We start from the raw sequence: 18,984 nt of genomic DNA, 5'->3' as shown, positions 1-18,984 counted from the left end.
GGCTGGACACACCAGAGAGGGGATAGGGGTGCCCACCTGATGCGCATTACCTGATTTGTTTTCCCACACTTGCAATTCCATCCCCCTGCCCAGCTCCTGTTCAAGGAATCTGCCATCTGCATATGCACAGATGCTGTCTGAACTGAACATAGCTCAGCTTAACTGCATCTTGCATTTTCAAGTTGGATGGAGGGGGGGGGAGGAATGAAGGAAGATAGTTTCTCAAGAAACTACAGGATACCTATGGATTTTGGCTAACATCATGTGCACTTCAGACATCAGTGGTGGGAGCACACTGGAGCCTTGTAAGGACAAGTCCCAGTGAACTCAGTGGGACTAATTTGGGAGTAGATTGTGCTGTAAATTGTTGTTGCTCTTCTTACTGACTTTCACTGAACTGCTCTTGGACACAGCAAATGGTACCCACTGGCCAAGAGCAGGGAGGGAATAGGCAGTTGAAGTGACTTGGTTAGTTGCTAAGCCACTAGCAGGTGTTTGACTCATTTTACGACTCCTGTTTGCATTTTATCATATTACAGTTTTATTGTCGTAATGCGTATTCAGAGGCTGCCCTGGAAACACTCCTGGGCAGCACAGAATTGTGAAAAATAAATATTCTCTGCTGTCCAGGGACTCAGATCAGCTGGAAACAAGGGAATGCCAGGGGTGGACTTTGGTAATCATTCGTTATTTGACGAGGCCAAAATTTGGCACCCCAAAATGGATCTTCACAGTTTTGCGCTCTCTCAGCTCAGCACTCTGTGGGGGTGGGGAGTCGGAAGCCCCCACACTGCCCTAAATCCACCGCCAACACCCAACAATGGCAAATGCGCACACTCCCTGATGAGAGCCAGTTTAGCAAAGCAGCTGAGAAACTACCGTTGCAAGCAAGGAAACCCCGGGTTCAAATCTTGCCTCTGCCACCGGCAACCTAAACAGGTTTAGACAAGCTACTATCACCTCTTCCCCTGTCAGCTACTTGGGGGGGGGTGATGCTTTGCAGGGTTGGTGTGAAAAATGCTTGCGATGACATCTGTAAATCCCAGTCAAAAGCCCCACAACAGGAGTAACCAACATGGCGCCTCCAGGCATTGCAGAACTACAGTTCCCACTTTGCCAAGTATTATGAATTACTCTCTTGATAAGAGTCCTGTGTAATATTGCATTGGACGAAGTGAATATTGTTTATATATAGGAGAGAAATGAAGAATTGGAAGTTCTTTACTTTCAGAATCTTATGTTTCTGTCTCAGCCTATTTTCTACACTCTCTTTTTCTTTATTTCTCTCTTTTTCTACTCCTTTCTCTGCCTGTCAAAGCCTTGGTTCGGTTAAACCAGGCAGAGGGCCTTCTCAGTAGTGGTGCCCTCCCTGTGGAACACCCTCCCATCAGATGTCAAGGAAATAAAACAACTATCTGACTTTTAGAAGACATCTGAAGGCAGCCCTGTTTAGGGAAGTTTTTCATATTTGGTGTTTTATCGTATTTTTACTATTCTGTTGGGAGCCGCCCAGAGTAGTTGGGGAAACCCAGCCAGATGTGTGGGGTATTAATAATAATAATAATAATAATAATAATAATAAGGGATATATATTTGATATTAAGCTTTGCAATTTATTTCTCTCAATAGAGAGAAACTAATAAAACTTGCTAGAAAAAAGGGGGGAGCCTTGTGTTAAGAAATGAAAAGTAAGTAGAAATGCCGAGGGGAGGAGAGGAGGCCTTTGGGAATCTTTTAGGAAAACTCTCTCTTGCGTAGCTCCCTTGGGATTCTACCCCCATCCTTAAGACTCGAAGGAAGAGGTCCCCGGGCACCAGGCGCAAGAAGCCAACCTGCACCGGCCCGCGCTGTAAGGCTGCCCGATCCGGGCCGGGGCGGAGGAAATTTGCACGGCGGCTCCGCCTCCTGCTGCCTCTGAGCTCGCTGGCGAACCGGACGGCTCCCGAGGAGGAGTCCCGAGCCCGGGCAGGAGCTTTCAGCCCCTCCTCGCAACAGAGTCCGGGCAAGGCGCCTGCCCCCATCGCCTGCCCCATGCAAAGCCCCCGGAGGGACCGGCCGAGGCTGCTGCTTCCGAGGAGACCCGACGAGGATGGGCAAAGCGGAGATTGCAATGGTAGGGAGGCGAGGCAGGGGGGTTGGGGGTGCAAGGGGGCGCGCAGATGTACAAAAGAGAGCGGCTTGCTCCTGGAAGAAGAGGGGATTTCGTCAAGGGCACCTTTTCCCACGCCTGCGCTTCACCTGCAGAATTTCCTCTCTCTCCCCCCCCCAGCTCTTGAACCCAAGCCCTGCTGCACTCTCCTCCTTCGACTGTTCTCCAAATAGACACTTCCCCCTCTTATCACGCTTTCATCGTCGGGGTTAAAGGCTGCCTGAGAAACAGCCGATCCGCAAGGCAGTTAAGCCGCCGCCAAGTTGCTTAAGGGTCTTCGGGTGCTGCGGCGCGTTGGAGCTGATCCCGCTTTGCAGCGGAGGGAGGCCTCCAAGGCTGCAACCCGAGACGGGAGGGGCTGCAAGACCCTGTGCCCCTTGAAGTCAAAGCGGCTTTGCACAAATCTAGGACTGCTGCTCTGGAAGCCACAACAAAGGCTGGTACCCTCTCGCCATCTTCCCCCCAATGCCAACTGCAGCGAAAGTGTTGCACGGCGCAGCTGTGGCTTAGGATGGGAGGGAGGGATGGCTTTTATGTAGGGTTGTGGTGAAGGTTCGGATATTGAAAGCGTCTCTCAGTGAGAAGCAGGAAAGTGCAGAGCATAAACTGAAAAGCAAAAGAACAAACTCCAGAGGCCAAGCTTCTAATCCCTTGCTCTCAAATTCTTTTAATTCACACACACACAGTCCTGCTTCTCACGATGCTTCTCCTGGAGAGTGTAATTCAGGATCCGAATCCAGACCCCCCCCCCCTTGTTCATAACACCTTCTCTTCACTGGAGATAGGCCAGACATGTGTATATTTAAATAATACAGAATAGGAAAGAGATATACAAAGAAGGAAACAATATCACCACATGTTTAAAAAGAGGAATGTGTTTTGGGACTTTGCAGATGGATTTCTACATATCCTAATATTTATAATATGAATTTCTGGTACGGTATTTGAATTCATAATTTTTACAATATTTGGCTACAGGATCCAAAGCGTGTGCATGTACACACACAGAGAGTTCATATTGTGGCTTTGCAAAATGCTTAAAGTTAGTTGGCAATCATGCATTTTGTGCATCAATAATGTTGCTATTATTCACTGATTTTGATATATTTATTATTTTCCTAGTTCAACTCTCTCAGTTATAATGATGTTTCCAAATAATGCAGAGCCACAGTTTTTAGGGGTGGGGAGAGATAAAGGGTGTTTTGTGTGTGTGGTTTTTTTAAAGAGAGAGATGCCCCCTTTTCGTTTCTGTGCCCCTTCTAGTGAGAGCTGGCGGAGGGCATTTGTGCTTCCTTTGCCTTCAGCCACTGGTACCTGGCACAGAGCAGTGCAGATGGTTGTGGTGTTACATTTCCACCTCTTGCAGGACCGGTCTGGCGGCTCTGCTGAGCAGGAAATGTCAAGGAAGGTCACAGGAACGAAGCTGGAGCAACTGGATGGGGTGCAGAGACCAAGCGGGAGGAATTCCTGTCCCCAGGCAGGGCTACTTTCATCCTTTAGCGCAGTCACGTCCAACTCCCAGGAAACTGCAGAACTGGCAGAGTTGCTGAGCTTTTTTTAGGAAGCCAAAGTTGTTGAAATTTATCAGGGGGTCCAAGGATCAACATGGATCGACCAGGGACATCCCTACAGGACTGCCTCCCCTGGTATGTCCCACGGAGGACCTTAAGGTCCACAAATAACAACACTTTGGAGGTCCCGAGCCGCAAGGTGGTTAGATTGGTCTCAACTAGGGCCAGGGCCTTTTCAGTACTGGCCCCGACTTGGTGGAACGCTCTGTCACAAGAGACTAGGGCCCTGCGGGACTTGACATCTTTCCACAGGGCCTGCAAGACAGAGCTGTTCCGTCTGGCCTTTGGTTTGGACTCAGTCTGACCCTTATGTTTCCCTCCCCTTATGGTTTTGATTTATGGGCTACTATTAAAACGAGGCTGCATTTTAAATTGTATTTTAACCCGTATTTTAATAAACTGGTTTTTGTTTGTTTGTTTGTTCTCCCCCATTATGTTTTATTGTAATTTTATTGGTGTTAGCCACCCTGCGCCCAGCTCTGGCTGGGGAGGGTGGGGTATAAATAAATTATTATTATTATTATTATTTATTATTATTATTATATTGCGATCGACCTGTTTGTAGTGGGTCTCCCCCATCTCACCTTAACTGGATAGGAGGGGGTTCAGCTTGGTCGCCTGGCATGGAACTCCTCGATTCCACTCTGAGTCCAGATATCATCACTCCAGGAGAGGAAGGAAAGAACAGTCTGGTCTTTCCTACACCCAAATCAAAGAGTACTTTTCTCCTGTGTACAGACAACATTGGTAGCATGACCGCAGTTGCATTCTTCTTCCCTGTGTGCTTTTGCGTGGCAAGTTTCCTCCCCCAGTTGAAATGAAGACACGGACACGTTGCTTTAAGGTTAATGGGCGTGAAAGGCCACAACTTTATTGATTACGGAATTGAAGGTATTGGCCTTAGGCATTGGCTTCTATCGACTACCCGGCATGGTGACCGGGAAGGGTTGAACACACCGCAGGAGTCCTGTTGAAGTACACCAACTAGGGTCCCACGGGTGTCACCGCTCGGGGGCGTGCCGGAGGCCCTACCTCTCCAGGCTTCGGACAAGGCCACGCCCCCCCTGGGAGTCCTCTACCGGACTACCCCTTCTCATTGGGGGAAGGTGATGGCGCTCCCTTCCCCCCTCCTTTTTCCTATAATTTGCCCCATGCCAATGCCTAACCGCCAACACCGTGAAAGTTGTGACGATTGCTACGAGGTAGGCGAAAAAACCAACTGGCAGGAAGTGCGCCAATTTGGAAAAATTCCTACCAGGCCCCTTGCGGCGACCAACCGAAGTCCATAGCAAGGCCAATTCTAACTAAGCCTAAGGGTGGGTGGGATGGGAAAACCGCTCAGCTGTTGGGGCGAGGGGAAAAGAGGGCGGTCCCTGGGCGTGCCTGGCCTTAAGTAGCCCAGGCCGCGCCTCCCCTCGCCCACCGATTGGCGGGCTGGGTTGCAGGCACGCCCAGGGATTCCCCAACTCTCGAGGGGGCAAGGGAAGCCCCCGCGAATGTGGGAGGGTCCTGCTCGCAACGTCCTCTCCTCTCCATGCTCGGAAAGGGCTTTCTAAGCAGCAGCAACCACTGGGGATAAAGCTTCTGACAGGCAGAGTGGGAAAAGCTGCTATGTCAGGTTGCTGTTAAACAAAGCAAAACAAAAGCACAAGAGCAGGGACAGAAAAAGAGGCCGCCCCATACGTACAAATTCAGGGAGTGAATCCTAGAAGCAAGCCCAGTGCCCGATTTACGTATAAGCTAAACAAGCTGTAGCTTAGGGCCCCACTCTATTGGGGGCCCCAAAAAAATTAAAGGGGAAAAAACCTGGATGTACATTTCCAAAATATAAAAACAAATGAAATAAAACCTGCATACAGCAACAGTGTTTTGTGTTGTGTAGGCTCCTATAGTGTAAGTCATGGGCCCCGCCTGCTAGCCTGTTCCCTAAAATATCACTGGTTTGCTCACATCTATATACAGTGGTACCTTGGTTCTCAAACGTAATCTGTTCCAGAAGTCTTTTCCCAAACCAAAGTGTTCCAAAACCAAAGCGAGCTTTTCCATAGAAAGTAATGCAAAACAGATTAATCCGTTCCAGACTTTTGAAAACAACCCCAAAAACTTTGAATTTCACTATTAATATACTTCTTATACTACCTTTTTATACTTCTTATTAATTGTATTTCAGTTCAACTATTACTTTGATAAAATACATATTTTGTTATGTGAAAATGGCTTTAGATAACTATTAGGCCAATAAATTAAAGGTAAAGGTACCCCTGCCCGTACGGGCCAGTCTTGACAGACTCTGGGGTTGTGCGCCCATCTCACTTAAGAGGCCAGGGGCCAGCGCTGTCCGGAGACACTTCCGGGTCACGTGGCCAGCGTGACATCGCTGCTCTGGCGAGCCAGAGCCGCACACGGAAACGCCGTTTACCTTCCCGCTGGTAAGCGGTCCCTATTTATCTACTTGCACCCGGAGGTGCTTTCGAACTGCTAGGTTGGCAGGCGCTGGGACCGAGCAGCGGGAGCGCACCCCGCCGCAGGGATTCGAACCGCCAACCTTTTGATCGGCAAGTCCTAGGCGCTGAGGCTTTATCCCACAGCGCCACCTGCGTCCCATTGGCCAATAAATTACCATATAGCATATATTCAACACTAAAAAAACAGTGACAATTTGTTGTTGACAAAGGACAGCTGGACATACGAAGGGCCCCATTACCTTCAGTAGCTCAGGGCCTCATCAAACCTAAATCCGGCCCTGCGCAAGCCCATTGAGCACAATTCAGTGGATGGTTTCCCCCTGGAAATCCCACTGAAGTGGAGTGGAAGAACACAGCCCTACAGAGTCTTTAAAATATTCAGATATTTTGACAAATCAATAAAAAGTGTAATCAGACACTTCTAAAATTGTAACTATGTTTGCTACTTTTATTAAAGAAGTGGGTTCTGAAGTTCTGTAGACTGGTGACTGTTTTGAAGCCAATTGACATTTCCCCCCAAACTCTTAAGATACTCAATCAAAAAAATAAATTCCAAACCCAAAGGGCTATTGTATAAGACAATATTAACATATACCGTAATTGGTTTCCTGTACTATAGCTGAGACGATTAATAAAAATAATAAATCATTAAAAAATCAAACTGAACCAAATTTGGAGAAGAACCTCTCTCCCTGCTCAAATTTACATGCAAGACCCCCCCAACCAGCCCAGATTTGTGCAATATTGATTGAAACATTTCCCCCTCTGTATTGTTTAGATATTTTAAGAGAGTAAGGTGCAATCCTAAACACACTTATTAGGGAGCATATCCCAAAGTACCGGTAATTGTGAATGGAACTGGGCTGGAAATGTACTAAATGTAACTTAACATTATTATCTTCAAATCAATTAATGAGAGCTGAGATTTATTTTTCAAATGCTACAAATTTGAAAGTGCTAAAAATGAAGCTGTGGTTATGAATTTAAGTGATTTTTGAAATTTATCTGAAATTGCATTTCAGCTCTAGTTTCTTCCCTAGCTGCACTCTGGGCATATTTCAAAGGAGGGGAGAAAATTTGTCGCTTTGAAACAGTGATGGCACCCAAAAGATAAGATAGAATAAAATTGGGGGGGGGGGGGCAGCACACAGAAAGGCCAAAGAGCAGCGAGGGGAGGGCAGTAAATATATGAAAAGTGCCTTTGCTTCAAGGGGCCAGCAACAGGTGGACAGATGGGGCAAGCTACTCAGATGGGGGGCTCCCCTCCTCACTTCCTCTGATACCACCTGTGCTATTAAGGGGGATCATAAGCAGGTAAAAAAAAAAGACCCCACAGATTTCATATGGCATAAGCTTTTGCGGACTAGAATCCATTTCATCAGATGCATATAGTGTCATACTTAGAAAGTGTATACAGTGGTACCTCGGGTTACATACGCTTCAGGTTACAGACTCCGCTAACTCAGAAATAGTACCTCAGGTTAAGAACTTTGCTTCAGGATGAGAACAGAAATTGTGCTCCGGCGGCGCGACAGCAGCGGGAGGCCCCATTAGCTAAAGTGGTACCTCAGGTTAAGAACAGTTTCAGGTTAAGAACAGACCTCTGGAACGAATTAAGTTCTTAACCCGAGGTGCCACTGTATTCACATGGGTGCAGAGGGGGAAATGGAAAGCTTACGATGGGGCTAAATGATTGAGAAACGCCAAAAGCATAGTGTGCAATGATTCAATTGCAGCTTAAAATGTATGCAAAACAAGCACGTGACCATTCACAACAGCAGTAATCCATGATGACAACAACACAAGCTTCTTAGCAGCGTTAAATCAGGGCCAGACTAAAAGTGACTTGCATTGTGTAGCTGGTCTTTGTTTCGCAAATAGGTGGCATGGGGTGGGGGCCCTCAGCCAGAATAGTAGCTCCCTGCAGCTACACTGTGTGGGGTTGGTTTTAGGCCAGGGGTTTACTTCGCCTGGGCCGGTTCACTCCAGCGGAGATCCTTCGGGGGCTGGATTGTGCATGTGCATAAGCTCCCACGCCCACAATTTCCAGTGTGTGCGTCTGCGCAGACACGATTTCCAGCCCCTGCACCTGGGCAGACGCGATTTCCAGCGCTGCGGAAGCAAGTCCCCATGCCGCGCTGCGCCGGTTTAGTGCAGCGAGTGGGAACTCACCGAGCAGGCAGCTCAATTCGGGGGTGGCTTGTGGGCCGGTTAAATGACTCCCGTGGGCCGCTTGTGGCCCACGGGCCTTAGGTTGCCTACCTCTGGTTTAGGCTGGCCTTTGATGTGAGGATTGAGTTGGGAAAGGACGGGTAATCAAAGTGAAGGAGATGAAGCCTTCTTCTCTTTGACTGACCGTTGAACGTTGGTCAATTAATAACGGCCTTGAATCCGCAAGCTCCATCTGTGGCACCAGCAGCCTACGGAAAGGAGAAAACATTGCAGAAACCCAGACAGTGCCGTCTATCTGAGCCACCAAGTATGATGCTTGAATCACTGTGATAAACAATAATGGCCACACTTGCTTGCAGAACACTAAATAGGAAACAGGACAGAGATTTGCCCCTCATCCATGCATAAGCCTCTTTTCTCACCCCCAGAAATCTCCTGTTCAGCTGTGCCCTGAGCCTTTTCCTTTGTTTTGGAGATGGAAAAGCAAACCTGCCAGTCTTCCTTCTCTGATAGTGGTACTCCATTCCCTTGCGCACTTCGCACAAGTTTATTTGTTACTTATTTATTTTTAAAACATATACCCCAGCTTTCCATATTGGATGTTCAAGGCAGCTAATACTGACAAAACAACATAACTGCCACACCATACAACAAAATAAGATCAGGGCCAGCTCAATTTATTTTTCTGCCTGAGGCAAGATGGCTCCTCCTGCAATTCCATGCACGGGAATGTGACAAGACTGGCTGTTGAATAGTACTTCAGTTCTGGCTGCCTTCATCACACCTGGGGCTAGTTTAGGAGGTACAGTGGTGCCCCGCAAGACGAATGCCTCGCAAGACGAAAAACCCGCTAGACGAAAGGGTTTTCCGTTTTTCGAGGCACTTCGCAAGACGAATTTCCCTATGGGCTTGCTTCGCAAGACCAAAACGTCTTGCGAGTCTTGCGATTTTTTTCGCTTTCCCTCCCTTTTTCTAAGCTGCTAAGCCGCTAATAGCGCTAATCCGCTAAGCTGCTAATAGGTTGCTTCGCAAGACAAAAAAACCGCAAGACGAAGAGACTCGCGGAACGGATTATTTTCGTCTTGCGAGGCACCACTGTATAAGAACGACCACATGGTCCACACAGCTCCAGCATCTCACCACTGCTCTCTGCTCCCCAACATCTACCGTTGAATGGGTGGAAGCCTCCCTTTACCTAACAATAACATTTTCTAGGCTCCCAACTCAACTCTTTCCAGCTCAGTTTAGACCTTGCTCTACACGACTGGTCCCCAATTAGCTAAGTACTGTTTTTCCAGAGCCAAGCCCTGGACCCCCTACTTTAGAAAATTTTGATATCTCTATCATAGCTTTTGATATGTGAATGGTGCCACACACCCCTCCCGAGGTGGGTTACGTGGACCCCCTGGGTTCTGCAGACCACCAGTTGGGAACCCCTGCTCTACACTGCCATATGCATATGGTTCCAAGAAGCCCAAAAGCTGCATCTTAGTTCTGCTTCTGTTTCTTCTCTGCCTCTCCCCAGACACCCCTTCAGCAGTGGGGTGAAGAGGCAGAAGATGGGGCCATCTACAGCATCATCCTTCACCGTGTGAGGACAGAGCCCATCGCCAACAGATCGTGTCAGCTGGTATGTGGCAGCTTCCCTTATAGGGAACACCGGATCACTCCTTCTATGCTAAACTGGTTTTTATTATTGGACAGCAGAGGGGACACATGCATGGAAAGTTACCATATTTTTTGCTCTATAAGACTCACTTTTCCCTCCTAAAAAGTAAGGGGAAATGTGTGTGCGTCTTATGGAGCGAACGAAGGCTGCGCAGCTATCCCAGAAGCCAGAATAGCAAGAGGGATTGCTGCTTTCACTGCACAGCGATCCCTCTTGCTGTTCTGGCTTCTGAGATTCAGAATATTTTTTTTCTTGTTTTCCTCCTCTGAAAACTAGGTGCATCTTGTGGTCTGGTGCATCTTACAGAGCGCGAAAAATACGGTACATCTGCCTCATGCATGCAATCATGACAAGGAGCTCTCCTCTCTTTCCCTTACTCCACCTGGTATGGAAGCTGAGACCCTACCTGCCTGCGGACTGTCTTGCCAGAGTAGTGCATGCTCTAGTTATCTCCTGCTTGAACTACTGCAATGCGCTCTACATGGGGCTACCTTTGAAGGTGACCCAGAAACTGCAATTAATCCAGTATGCGGCAGCTAGACTGGTGACTGGGAGTGGCCTCTGGGACCACATAACACCAGTCCTGAAAGACCTACCATTGACTCCCAATACGTTTCTGAGCACAATTCAAGGTGTTGGTGCCGACCTTTAAAGCCCTAAACTGCCTCGGCCCAATATACCTGAAGGAGCGTCTCCACCCTCATTGTTCAGCCCGGACACTGAGGTCCAGCGCTGAGGGCCTTCTGCAGTTCCTTCACTGTGAGAAGTGAGGTTACAGGGAACCAGACAAAGGGCCTTCTCGGTAGTGGAACGCCCTCCCGTCAGATGTCAAGGAAATAAACAAATAACTGACTTTTAGAAGACATCTGAAGACAGCCCTGTTTAGGGAAGTTTTTAATGTTTGATGTTTTATCGTGTTTTTAATGTTCTGTTGGGAGCCTCCCAGAGTGGCTGGGAAAACCCAGCCAGATGGGCAGGGTATAAATAACAAATTATTATGAAACTATTATTATTGCAAATTTGGGGACCCCAAGATTTGTTGTAACCTTTTCAGAAGTGATGGGAATCATTGGAATCTCCTGTATCAAAGGCAAGATAACTCCACAAGTATCAGATTTTCCATGTTAACTAAACTGATTTTTCACAAATAGGGTTTTTTTTTAACTGTGCAGTTCCCACTGAAGGGAGGTTACACCACTACCCTGTGTATTAGACAACGATAAGCACCTCTTCAATAGGTGTCAGCTATGTGAGTTCCTCCCACCTCATCGTGCCTGTCCCTTTCCCAACAGGATGTCTCCAGCACACCAGAGTGTCCCTTTGTACAGTACCGCACATGCAAGAAGCGCCTGTTGCGGGCTGCTACACTCCCCAGGCTGGTGGAGTGGCTGGTGTCTGCCGATGTGGAGGGTGACCGTGGCTACGTGCCCAGCTTCCTGGCCACCTACCGGGCCTTCGCCAACCCTGCGCAGGTGCTGGATCTGCTGCTGCCACTGGGACCGGACAAGTGAGGCACAGGGGTAGGAGGTGGGTGGTTTGGGCAGGAGGAAAATGCTGGACAAGGTGTGCTCCCGAATAAGGAGCCCGGAAAAGGGCTGGTTCTTGATTCTGGCAGGGCGGCGAATTGGGAAAAGCAATTCTAACCTGGCAGGGTATCAGAGTGATGCCCACCTTGCTTTTCGCCCTGTAGACATGTATGTACAGGGCGAATTTATTTGTTTCATGCAATTAAGTGTTCTTTGGAAAGGGGATATATAGACATGTGGGTGCAGTACGTATTATTGTCATTGAAATTCTACTCAATATTGATCCAGAGCAGAACTCCCAACGTATAGTTAGCAGAGTGAAAACTGAAACACGTTGCAGGATTCCCAAAACATAGACCAGAGGCGATTAATATTTCATCCAGCAGAGTTTTACTGCTACTGAAGGCATATGAGCATAATGATCACAAATCCAATACATCCAGGATTGGCACTGTCCATAAGAAATCCAGTTGCAGCAAACTTGACTTACACTTAGAATAACTTACAATAAGTCTTAACCTTCACACTAAGCATACTATGTACAGAACACCACACCAGAAGGAAAAGAGATAGAAAGAGAAAGAGAAACCCAGGCTCCTTCTGGCCTCACTATTATAGTCGGCGTTAGCTTGACAGAAGAGATAACAGGACCAGTTTAAGCCAGCTGTACGCAGCTTCTCTGAAGGAATAAACCAAACATCAGGAACCTTCTGCTTGTTTCTTTCACACAGAGAAGCTTCCAGAACCCTCTTGAATTAAGTAGAATAGGAAAGATCTCTACACACCAGATCAATACATTCTGTAATAAGAAATGCAAACTGACAGATATAGGCAGTGCTTTCCCCCCTCAAAAAATGTTTAGGGGCACTCTCAGTTGGACTAAAAAACCCCACCATTTTATAGTTCAAATTGGGAAAAACAAAGACAAATAAATGGACAACAGTACAAAGATTCACAAAATGTTTAGGGGTATGCGTACCCCTGCGTCCCGTCCCCCCCCCCCCGAAAAAAGCACTGGATATAGGAAGAAAATACAGTGGAGCCTAGGTTGTCGAATGTAATCAGTTCTGGAAGAATGTTCAACTTCCAAAACACTTGACAACTGAGGCACAATGGGTGGTCGGGGAATTCAACTGAAAAAAATTGAGAAATGTGCCTTAGAAGCTGTTTGACTTCCGAGGCGTATTCGAAAACTGAAGCAATTACTTCTGGGTTTTCGGCGTTCGGGTTCCGAAACATTCGGCTACTGAGATGCTCGAAAACCGAGGTTCCACTGTACAGGGCAGTGACTGTTTTAGGTGCATCCAATATGTGTGCAGCTGAGGACACGGGCATCGTTCCGAATCCAGGAATGACCCCTAAAAAGGGGGTAGAAGGGGGCAGGGGTGGAACAGGACGTTTGGGGACTTTTGCCATGGTGTTTCAAATATATGTGATTTCACTTAAGCACAAGGTGCTTTGGAATGTGGCCTCTGCATAAAGAGGGAGTTGTCTGTAATGAGATGCCAGATGGGCAGTGAAGCTTGGTGAAGTCTGTCAGGGAACTGCCATCGGAGCCAGAGGAGGAGGGAGGGCTCCGGAGGGATTCCGGAGAGTGTCCCAGGAGGGAGAGAGGCAGCCCATCTTCTGGGGAAGGAAATCAGCGTAGCACCAGTAGAGAAGGGGGGCAGATGGGGGAATCGGCGAGGGGGCTCCATGACTCCTCGCCGGAGACCAGCAGGGAGAGTAAGGGTCCTCCGCTGCTCACACCCTCCCTGCGCAGAAGGCTTCCGCGCAGGGAGAGTAGGTGGAGACTAGGCGTCAAAGAGCTTATTTGCTGGAAGAAGTTCAAGAAACGCCCACTGACGGATTCTGCCAGCGATTGAGGCAGCCACGGATGAGTGGCTGTTCGGACAGAAAGGGTTCACCCAGGTATCCCAGCCAAGCGTGGCACCGATTTATGCACAAGCAACCCCTAGAACCATTACAAAGTCCGAGCAGCACAATCTGGCAGGACGCATAAGGAGGGGCACCCTCAGGAAGAAATCCTGGTGAAGGCAGCATGGAATCATTGACTCATAGAGTTGGAAGGGACCCCTGGGGTCCTTTAGTCCAACCTCCTGCAGCGCAGGAATCTCATCTCAAGCATCCAGGACAGATGGCTATTCGACCTCTGCTTAAGAACCCCAAAGGAGGGAGAGTCCACCTTCCAAGGTAGTCCGTTCTGCTGTTGAACAGCAGGCAGCTTATCAGGGACAGGAGGGGTTAGGGCAGCCTTTCTCAACTTGTGGGTCCCCAGATGTTTGGGAACTACAACTCCCATCACCCCTAGCTAGCAAGGCCAGAGCTCAGGGATGATGGGAGTTGTAGTCCAACAACTTCTGGGGACCCACAGGTTGAGAACCACTGGGTTAGGGGCACCGGGAAGGGGGGGAGAGAGAGGGGTCAGCAACCTTTTTCAGGCGTGGGCCGGTCCACCGTCCCTCAGGCCATGTGGTGGACCAGACTATATTGGGGTGTGTGTGTGTGTGGAATGAATGAATTCTATGCCCCACAAATAACCCAGAGATGCATTTTAAATAAAAACACACATTCTACTCATGTCAAAACACCAGGCAGGCCACACAAATAACCCAGAGACGCAGTTTAAATAAAAGGACACATTCTACTCATGTAAAAACACACTAATTCCTGGACCGTCCGCACGCCGGATTGAGAAGGCGATTGGGCCACATCCGGCCCCCGGGCCTTAGGTTGCCTACCCCTGGATAAGAGCCTAAGCAGTTTGTGAGTACAGTGGTACCTTGGGTTACATACACTTCAGGTTACAGACTCCGGTAACCCAGAAATATTACCTCGGGTTAAGAACTTTGCTTCAGGATGAGAACAGAAATCGTGCTCTGGCGGCGCAGCAGCAGCGGGAGGCCCCATTAGCTGAAGTGGTGCTTCAGGTTAAGAACAGTTTCAGGTTAAGAACGGACCTCCGGAACGAATTACGTACTTAACCCGAGGTACCACTGTACGTGTGTTTGTGTATGGTTGGTGCCTGACTCTGTTTCCGTTCCGGCTCCAGGGCAGTGCTGCACGTATTGGAACTCTGGCTGCAGCTTCACCCTGGGGATTTCTGGGAGCCCCCCCAGCATCCCAACCTGCAGAGAACCTTGAGCTTCTTGCACCAATCTGCTCGTGACTCCCCAGTGCTTGCTCTGGCAGAGGGGCTGTGGCTGTCCCACAAAGACAACGAGGAGGAGGAGCGCAGGAGGGCAGGTGCTGCTGAGGTAGAAGGTAAGGATTTCTCCTACCCTGGGGACATGACGGCCCAGAGCAGACGGCCTCCGAAAGTTTGTGGCTCATGTCCAGCCCCTGTCTCCACCCATGACCTCAGCTCCTCAGCCACATGCAATTGTCCTCAGGGCCATCCTATTCAGCCTATTAGATGGCATGTCTGCATTATTATAATAATAATATAATAATAATAATTTTGAAAGTCAGATTTCCTTGACATCTGGCGGGAGGGTGTTCCACAGGGCGGGTGCCACTACCGAGAAGGCCCTCTGCCTGGTTCCCTGTAACTTCACTTCTCGCAGTGAGGGAACTGCCAGAAGGCCCTCGGAGCTGGACCTTAGTGTCCGGGCTTCTTCAGGTATACTGGGCCGAGGTTGTTTAGGTCAGCACCAACACTTTGAATTGGGCTCAGAAACATACTGGGAGCCAATGCAGGTCTCTCAGGACCAGTGTTATATGGTCTCAGCGGCCGCCCCCAGTCACCAGTCTTGCTGCCACATTAGCCAGCTATCCTATATGCTGGAGCCCATGACTATTTGGTGTCCTCTTGGCAGCCTGTCTGTGGGTGTGTGGGTGTGATGCCAAAAGCAAAACCATCCCAAAAGCAAAATTAGCCCTGGGCTGCCTCTCACTGCATCTTTCCACCCTGCAACATCACTTGGTCCAATTCAGCATCAGGACCACCATCTCCAGTTATCTGAAAATCTAAATTCTATGATGGGGGAAAAGAAAAGAAAAGAAACCAAATAGCATCGAGACCTTTAATGTGCTGTCACAAAACTGACTTTTCTAAGGGGATCGTCTGCTCTCTCTCTTTTTCTCTCCAGAAGTCCAGTTTAGATTATTAAATACAGTGGTACCTCAGGTTACATACGCTCCAGGTTACATACGCTCCAGGTTACAGACTCCACTAACCCAGAAATAGTGCTTCAGGTTAAGAACTTTGCTTCAGGACGAGAACAGAAATTGTGCTCTGGCGGCGCGGCGGTGGCAGGAGGCCCCAGTAGCTAAAGTGGTGATTCAGGTTAAGAACAGTTTCAGGTTAAGAACGGACCTCCGGAATGAATTAAGTACTTAACCCGAGGTACCACTGTAGAAAGCAAACAGACTTGGTCAACCAGATTCCACCATGAGTTCTCAAATCAAAGGTGTTGTAGGAACCAACCCAATCTTATCACATGTATCATTCCAGTTGGGTAAAGGCTGGTCTGTATAGACCAAGAGCAATCGGTGGGCGCACAGGTGACCTTTAACCTTTCTAACCTTTAAACTTACTTAGCTCAAGCTTCTTCCTCTGGTGAAAATAGTGCCATTATCCACATGGTGCAAAATGAGGTAGTATCATTTTGAACGGTATACTTCACACTGCAGGTAGGAAGGGTGTTGTCCTATATTTGAATGCTTCCTCACATAAAAAGCTCCCTGTATATAGCAAACGAGAATTGTGTCTCTGATGTGCTAGTGTATCACATGCAGAGAGGTTATTTTTACATTGGGGAACATTAAAAAATACAGATTTAGAAAGCGATTGGGCCGGATCCGGCCCCTGGGCCTTAGTTTGCCTACCCATGCCTAAGAGAGACGCTCCTTAGGATAGTTTGCCCCATTGGGTTTTATATCTTCTGAGCAACAGAAGATGTTTTATTGTGTTTTCAATATTTTGTTGAGAGTTGCCCAGAGTTGCTGGGGCAACGCAATCAGATGAGCAGCATATAAATAAAATAATAATAATAATAATAATAGTTATTGCTGTTGTTTTCAGAATTTTCTGCATGTACTGGATCATGCCTCCCCTTGATCATGTGGTATTTACGGTATAGACTTTTTGGGGAGGGGAGAGATGTTTCGTAAGCCGCATCAGATTTTGCTGCAGGTTTTGAGATCTGCCAGTGATGCACTTTCTGGTACGGGTTTGATTGTAGAAGCAAGTCAAGCAGTCACCTGGCAAGGGGATGATCTCTTTAGGGGCACCAAGGGGCACCTAAGGCTCTCTTGCAATTCTGGGACTCAGCGCTCAGAGGATGCAAAGCTAGCACATGACCTGTGAGTTGTCCCTGAATTCTGCATAACGTTTTAGGAGATCCTGGGGGAATGCACATTTCTTGGACCAGTGAAAGGACCTCCATGCACACAAGTGTGTGGCCCTCTTCTTCCTTTGTCAGGGTTGGGCTTGCGCACATTCACTCAGGTGGCCCTTGTCTCACTGCCCAACAGGAGGGGAACCCACAGGGATGGGGCTGCCACAGGTGATCCGAGAAGCAGCTGGGACAGGTGACTGCGAGGAGACACCAGCCCTTCTGTCCTTCTCGGTGGATGAAGTAGCTGAACAGCTGACCCTGATGGATGCAGTGAGTAAGAGGGGTCAGGGACGACAAAATGCTTTGGGAAGAAGAAAACAGCATTAATGGGGGGAGTGGTGTGGCTCTCGGGCTCTTAAATGTTATTTCCAGCCAGGGTGGATTTGATTTAAATCAAATCAATTTAAATCACTAGTCATTAAGAGTTGATTCAAATCATTTTTTAATGGAAAGACTCATTCTTGCTGGTACAGACATATCTCGTTACGTCTGCTTCATGTTACGTTGTTTCAAGTTACGTCCCGTGGTGACCCGGAAGTACCGGAAAGAGTTACTTCCAGGTTTTGCCGCATGTGCAGAAGCGCAAAATGACGTCTTGCGCATGCGCAGAAGCAGCGAATCGCAACCTGTGTGTGCGCAGACGTGCCGCTGCGGGTTGCGCTCTTTTCATGTTGCAAATGGACCTCCGGAATGGATCCCGTTCGCAACCAGAGGTAGCACTGTATAATCTTAATATTTACAATCAGATGAAGTTTTCATTTTTTGAATAATAAATTTTCAGAATAGTTTTCACAGTTATATAAAAAATTACTGACTTGGTTATACTATTAGAAATACACAGACAGATGCTTTTGAAATTATTATGAGGTTTAATAAGTTAACTGTTTATATTTGGACAACTTTTCTGCTGTATTTTATCGGAAGGAGAAATATAATCATTTCCTTAATAACAATTCGAACAATTTATTTAACTAAAACAATAACATTATAGCATAAGTATCCATGTTTGTTAACTGATGTGGTTAAACAATTTTTAAAAAACTTAGACTGAGTTTTAGCACGCATGAAAAACTTAAAACAAATTCTTATTTCCTGATGAATAGCCTTTGGACTATAATGTAACAAATAGAAAACTATCTTTAGAAAGATTTTTCCTCCAGAAGCATTTTATTTTAAGAATCCAATTTAAATCAAAAGAATCAGATTTTTTTTAAAAAAAATCCAATTTAAATTTTAAAAATCTGATTTTTTAATATATTTTCCAGATATAGGAGTTGAAAGGTAATGGCTCAGAGAGGTGGGTGATAGAAGCCAGGAGTCTGTGACTTAGATCTAGACTTAGTTCTGCCAAGAACAAACCCATTGCAATCAATGGGATTTCAGTCACAACTAAGTATGTCTACGTCTGGATTCCACACTCTGCCCTTTCCAAAGCCATACCATTTGTGATTGGTCTCTGGTGAAAGGAAACAGGGACTGGGTCAGCCTTTATGGTTCAGTGTTGTGCAAAAATATATCATCCAAGCAACTACAAAAGAGAAAGCAGTATGGACAAGCAAACAAATACACCACAGAAATAAATCACAGAAGTCTTTCCCCCCCAGTATTTTTCTTTATAATAATAATAATAAGTTATTATTTATACCCTGCCCATCTGGCCTGGTTTCCCCAGACACTCTGGGTGGCTCCCAACAGAATATTAAAAATACAATAAAATATCAAACATTAAAAACTTCTGTATACAGGGCCTTCAGGTGTCTTCTAAAAGTTGTATAATTCATTATTTCCTTGACTTCTGATGGGAAGGCATTCCACAGGCTGGTGCCACTACCGAGAAGGCCCTCTGCCTGGTTCCCTGTAACCTCACTTCTCGCAGTGAGGAAACTGCCAGAAGGCCTTCAGAGCTGGACCTTAGTGTCCAGGCTGAATGATGGGGGTGGAGACGATCCTTCAGGTATACTGGGCCGAGGCTGTTTAGGGCTTTAAAGGTCAGCACCAACACTTCAGTCAATTGTGCATTAGCAGAAGCAACATCAACTCGTAAATCAACATCTGGATGCTGTTCTGATATAACCAGCGTTTCTTCCCAC

General features: G+C 47.4%; 1 protein-coding gene across 4 annotated transcripts in view; it reads left to right on the top strand.

Annotated features, from left to right (window-relative positions):
* The first annotated feature begins 1,918 nt into the window (after positions 1–1,918).
* RGL3 (ral guanine nucleotide dissociation stimulator like 3) overlaps positions 1,919–18,984 on the top strand; it is a 40,783-nt gene continuing 23,717 nt past the window's right edge. Inside the window, exons 1-5 of one of the 4 annotated variants that reach the window (XM_079959323.1) lie at positions 1,919–2,113; positions 9,883–9,987; positions 11,319–11,533; positions 14,605–14,798; positions 17,031–17,164. In XM_079959323.1, coding sequence (XP_079815449.1) covers positions 2,090–2,113; positions 9,883–9,987; positions 11,319–11,533; positions 14,605–14,798; positions 17,031–17,164 — 672 coding nt within the window. In that variant the 5' untranslated portion in view covers positions 1,919–2,089. Of the gene's footprint in view, positions 2,114–9,882; positions 9,988–11,318; positions 11,534–14,604; positions 14,817–17,030; positions 17,165–18,984 lie in introns of those variants that run through there. The other 3 variants (XM_079959321.1, XM_079959322.1, XM_079959324.1) reach the window with 3 other exon arrangements.

The sequence above is a fragment of the Podarcis cretensis genome (assembly GCF_951804945.1).
Source record: "Podarcis cretensis genome assembly, chromosome: 17".
In the NCBI taxonomy this organism is placed as follows: Eukaryota; Metazoa; Chordata; class Lepidosauria; order Squamata; family Lacertidae; genus Podarcis; species Podarcis cretensis.
Note: the sequence above shows the minus strand (reverse complement) of the source record. Positions and strands in the feature narration are given on the sequence as shown.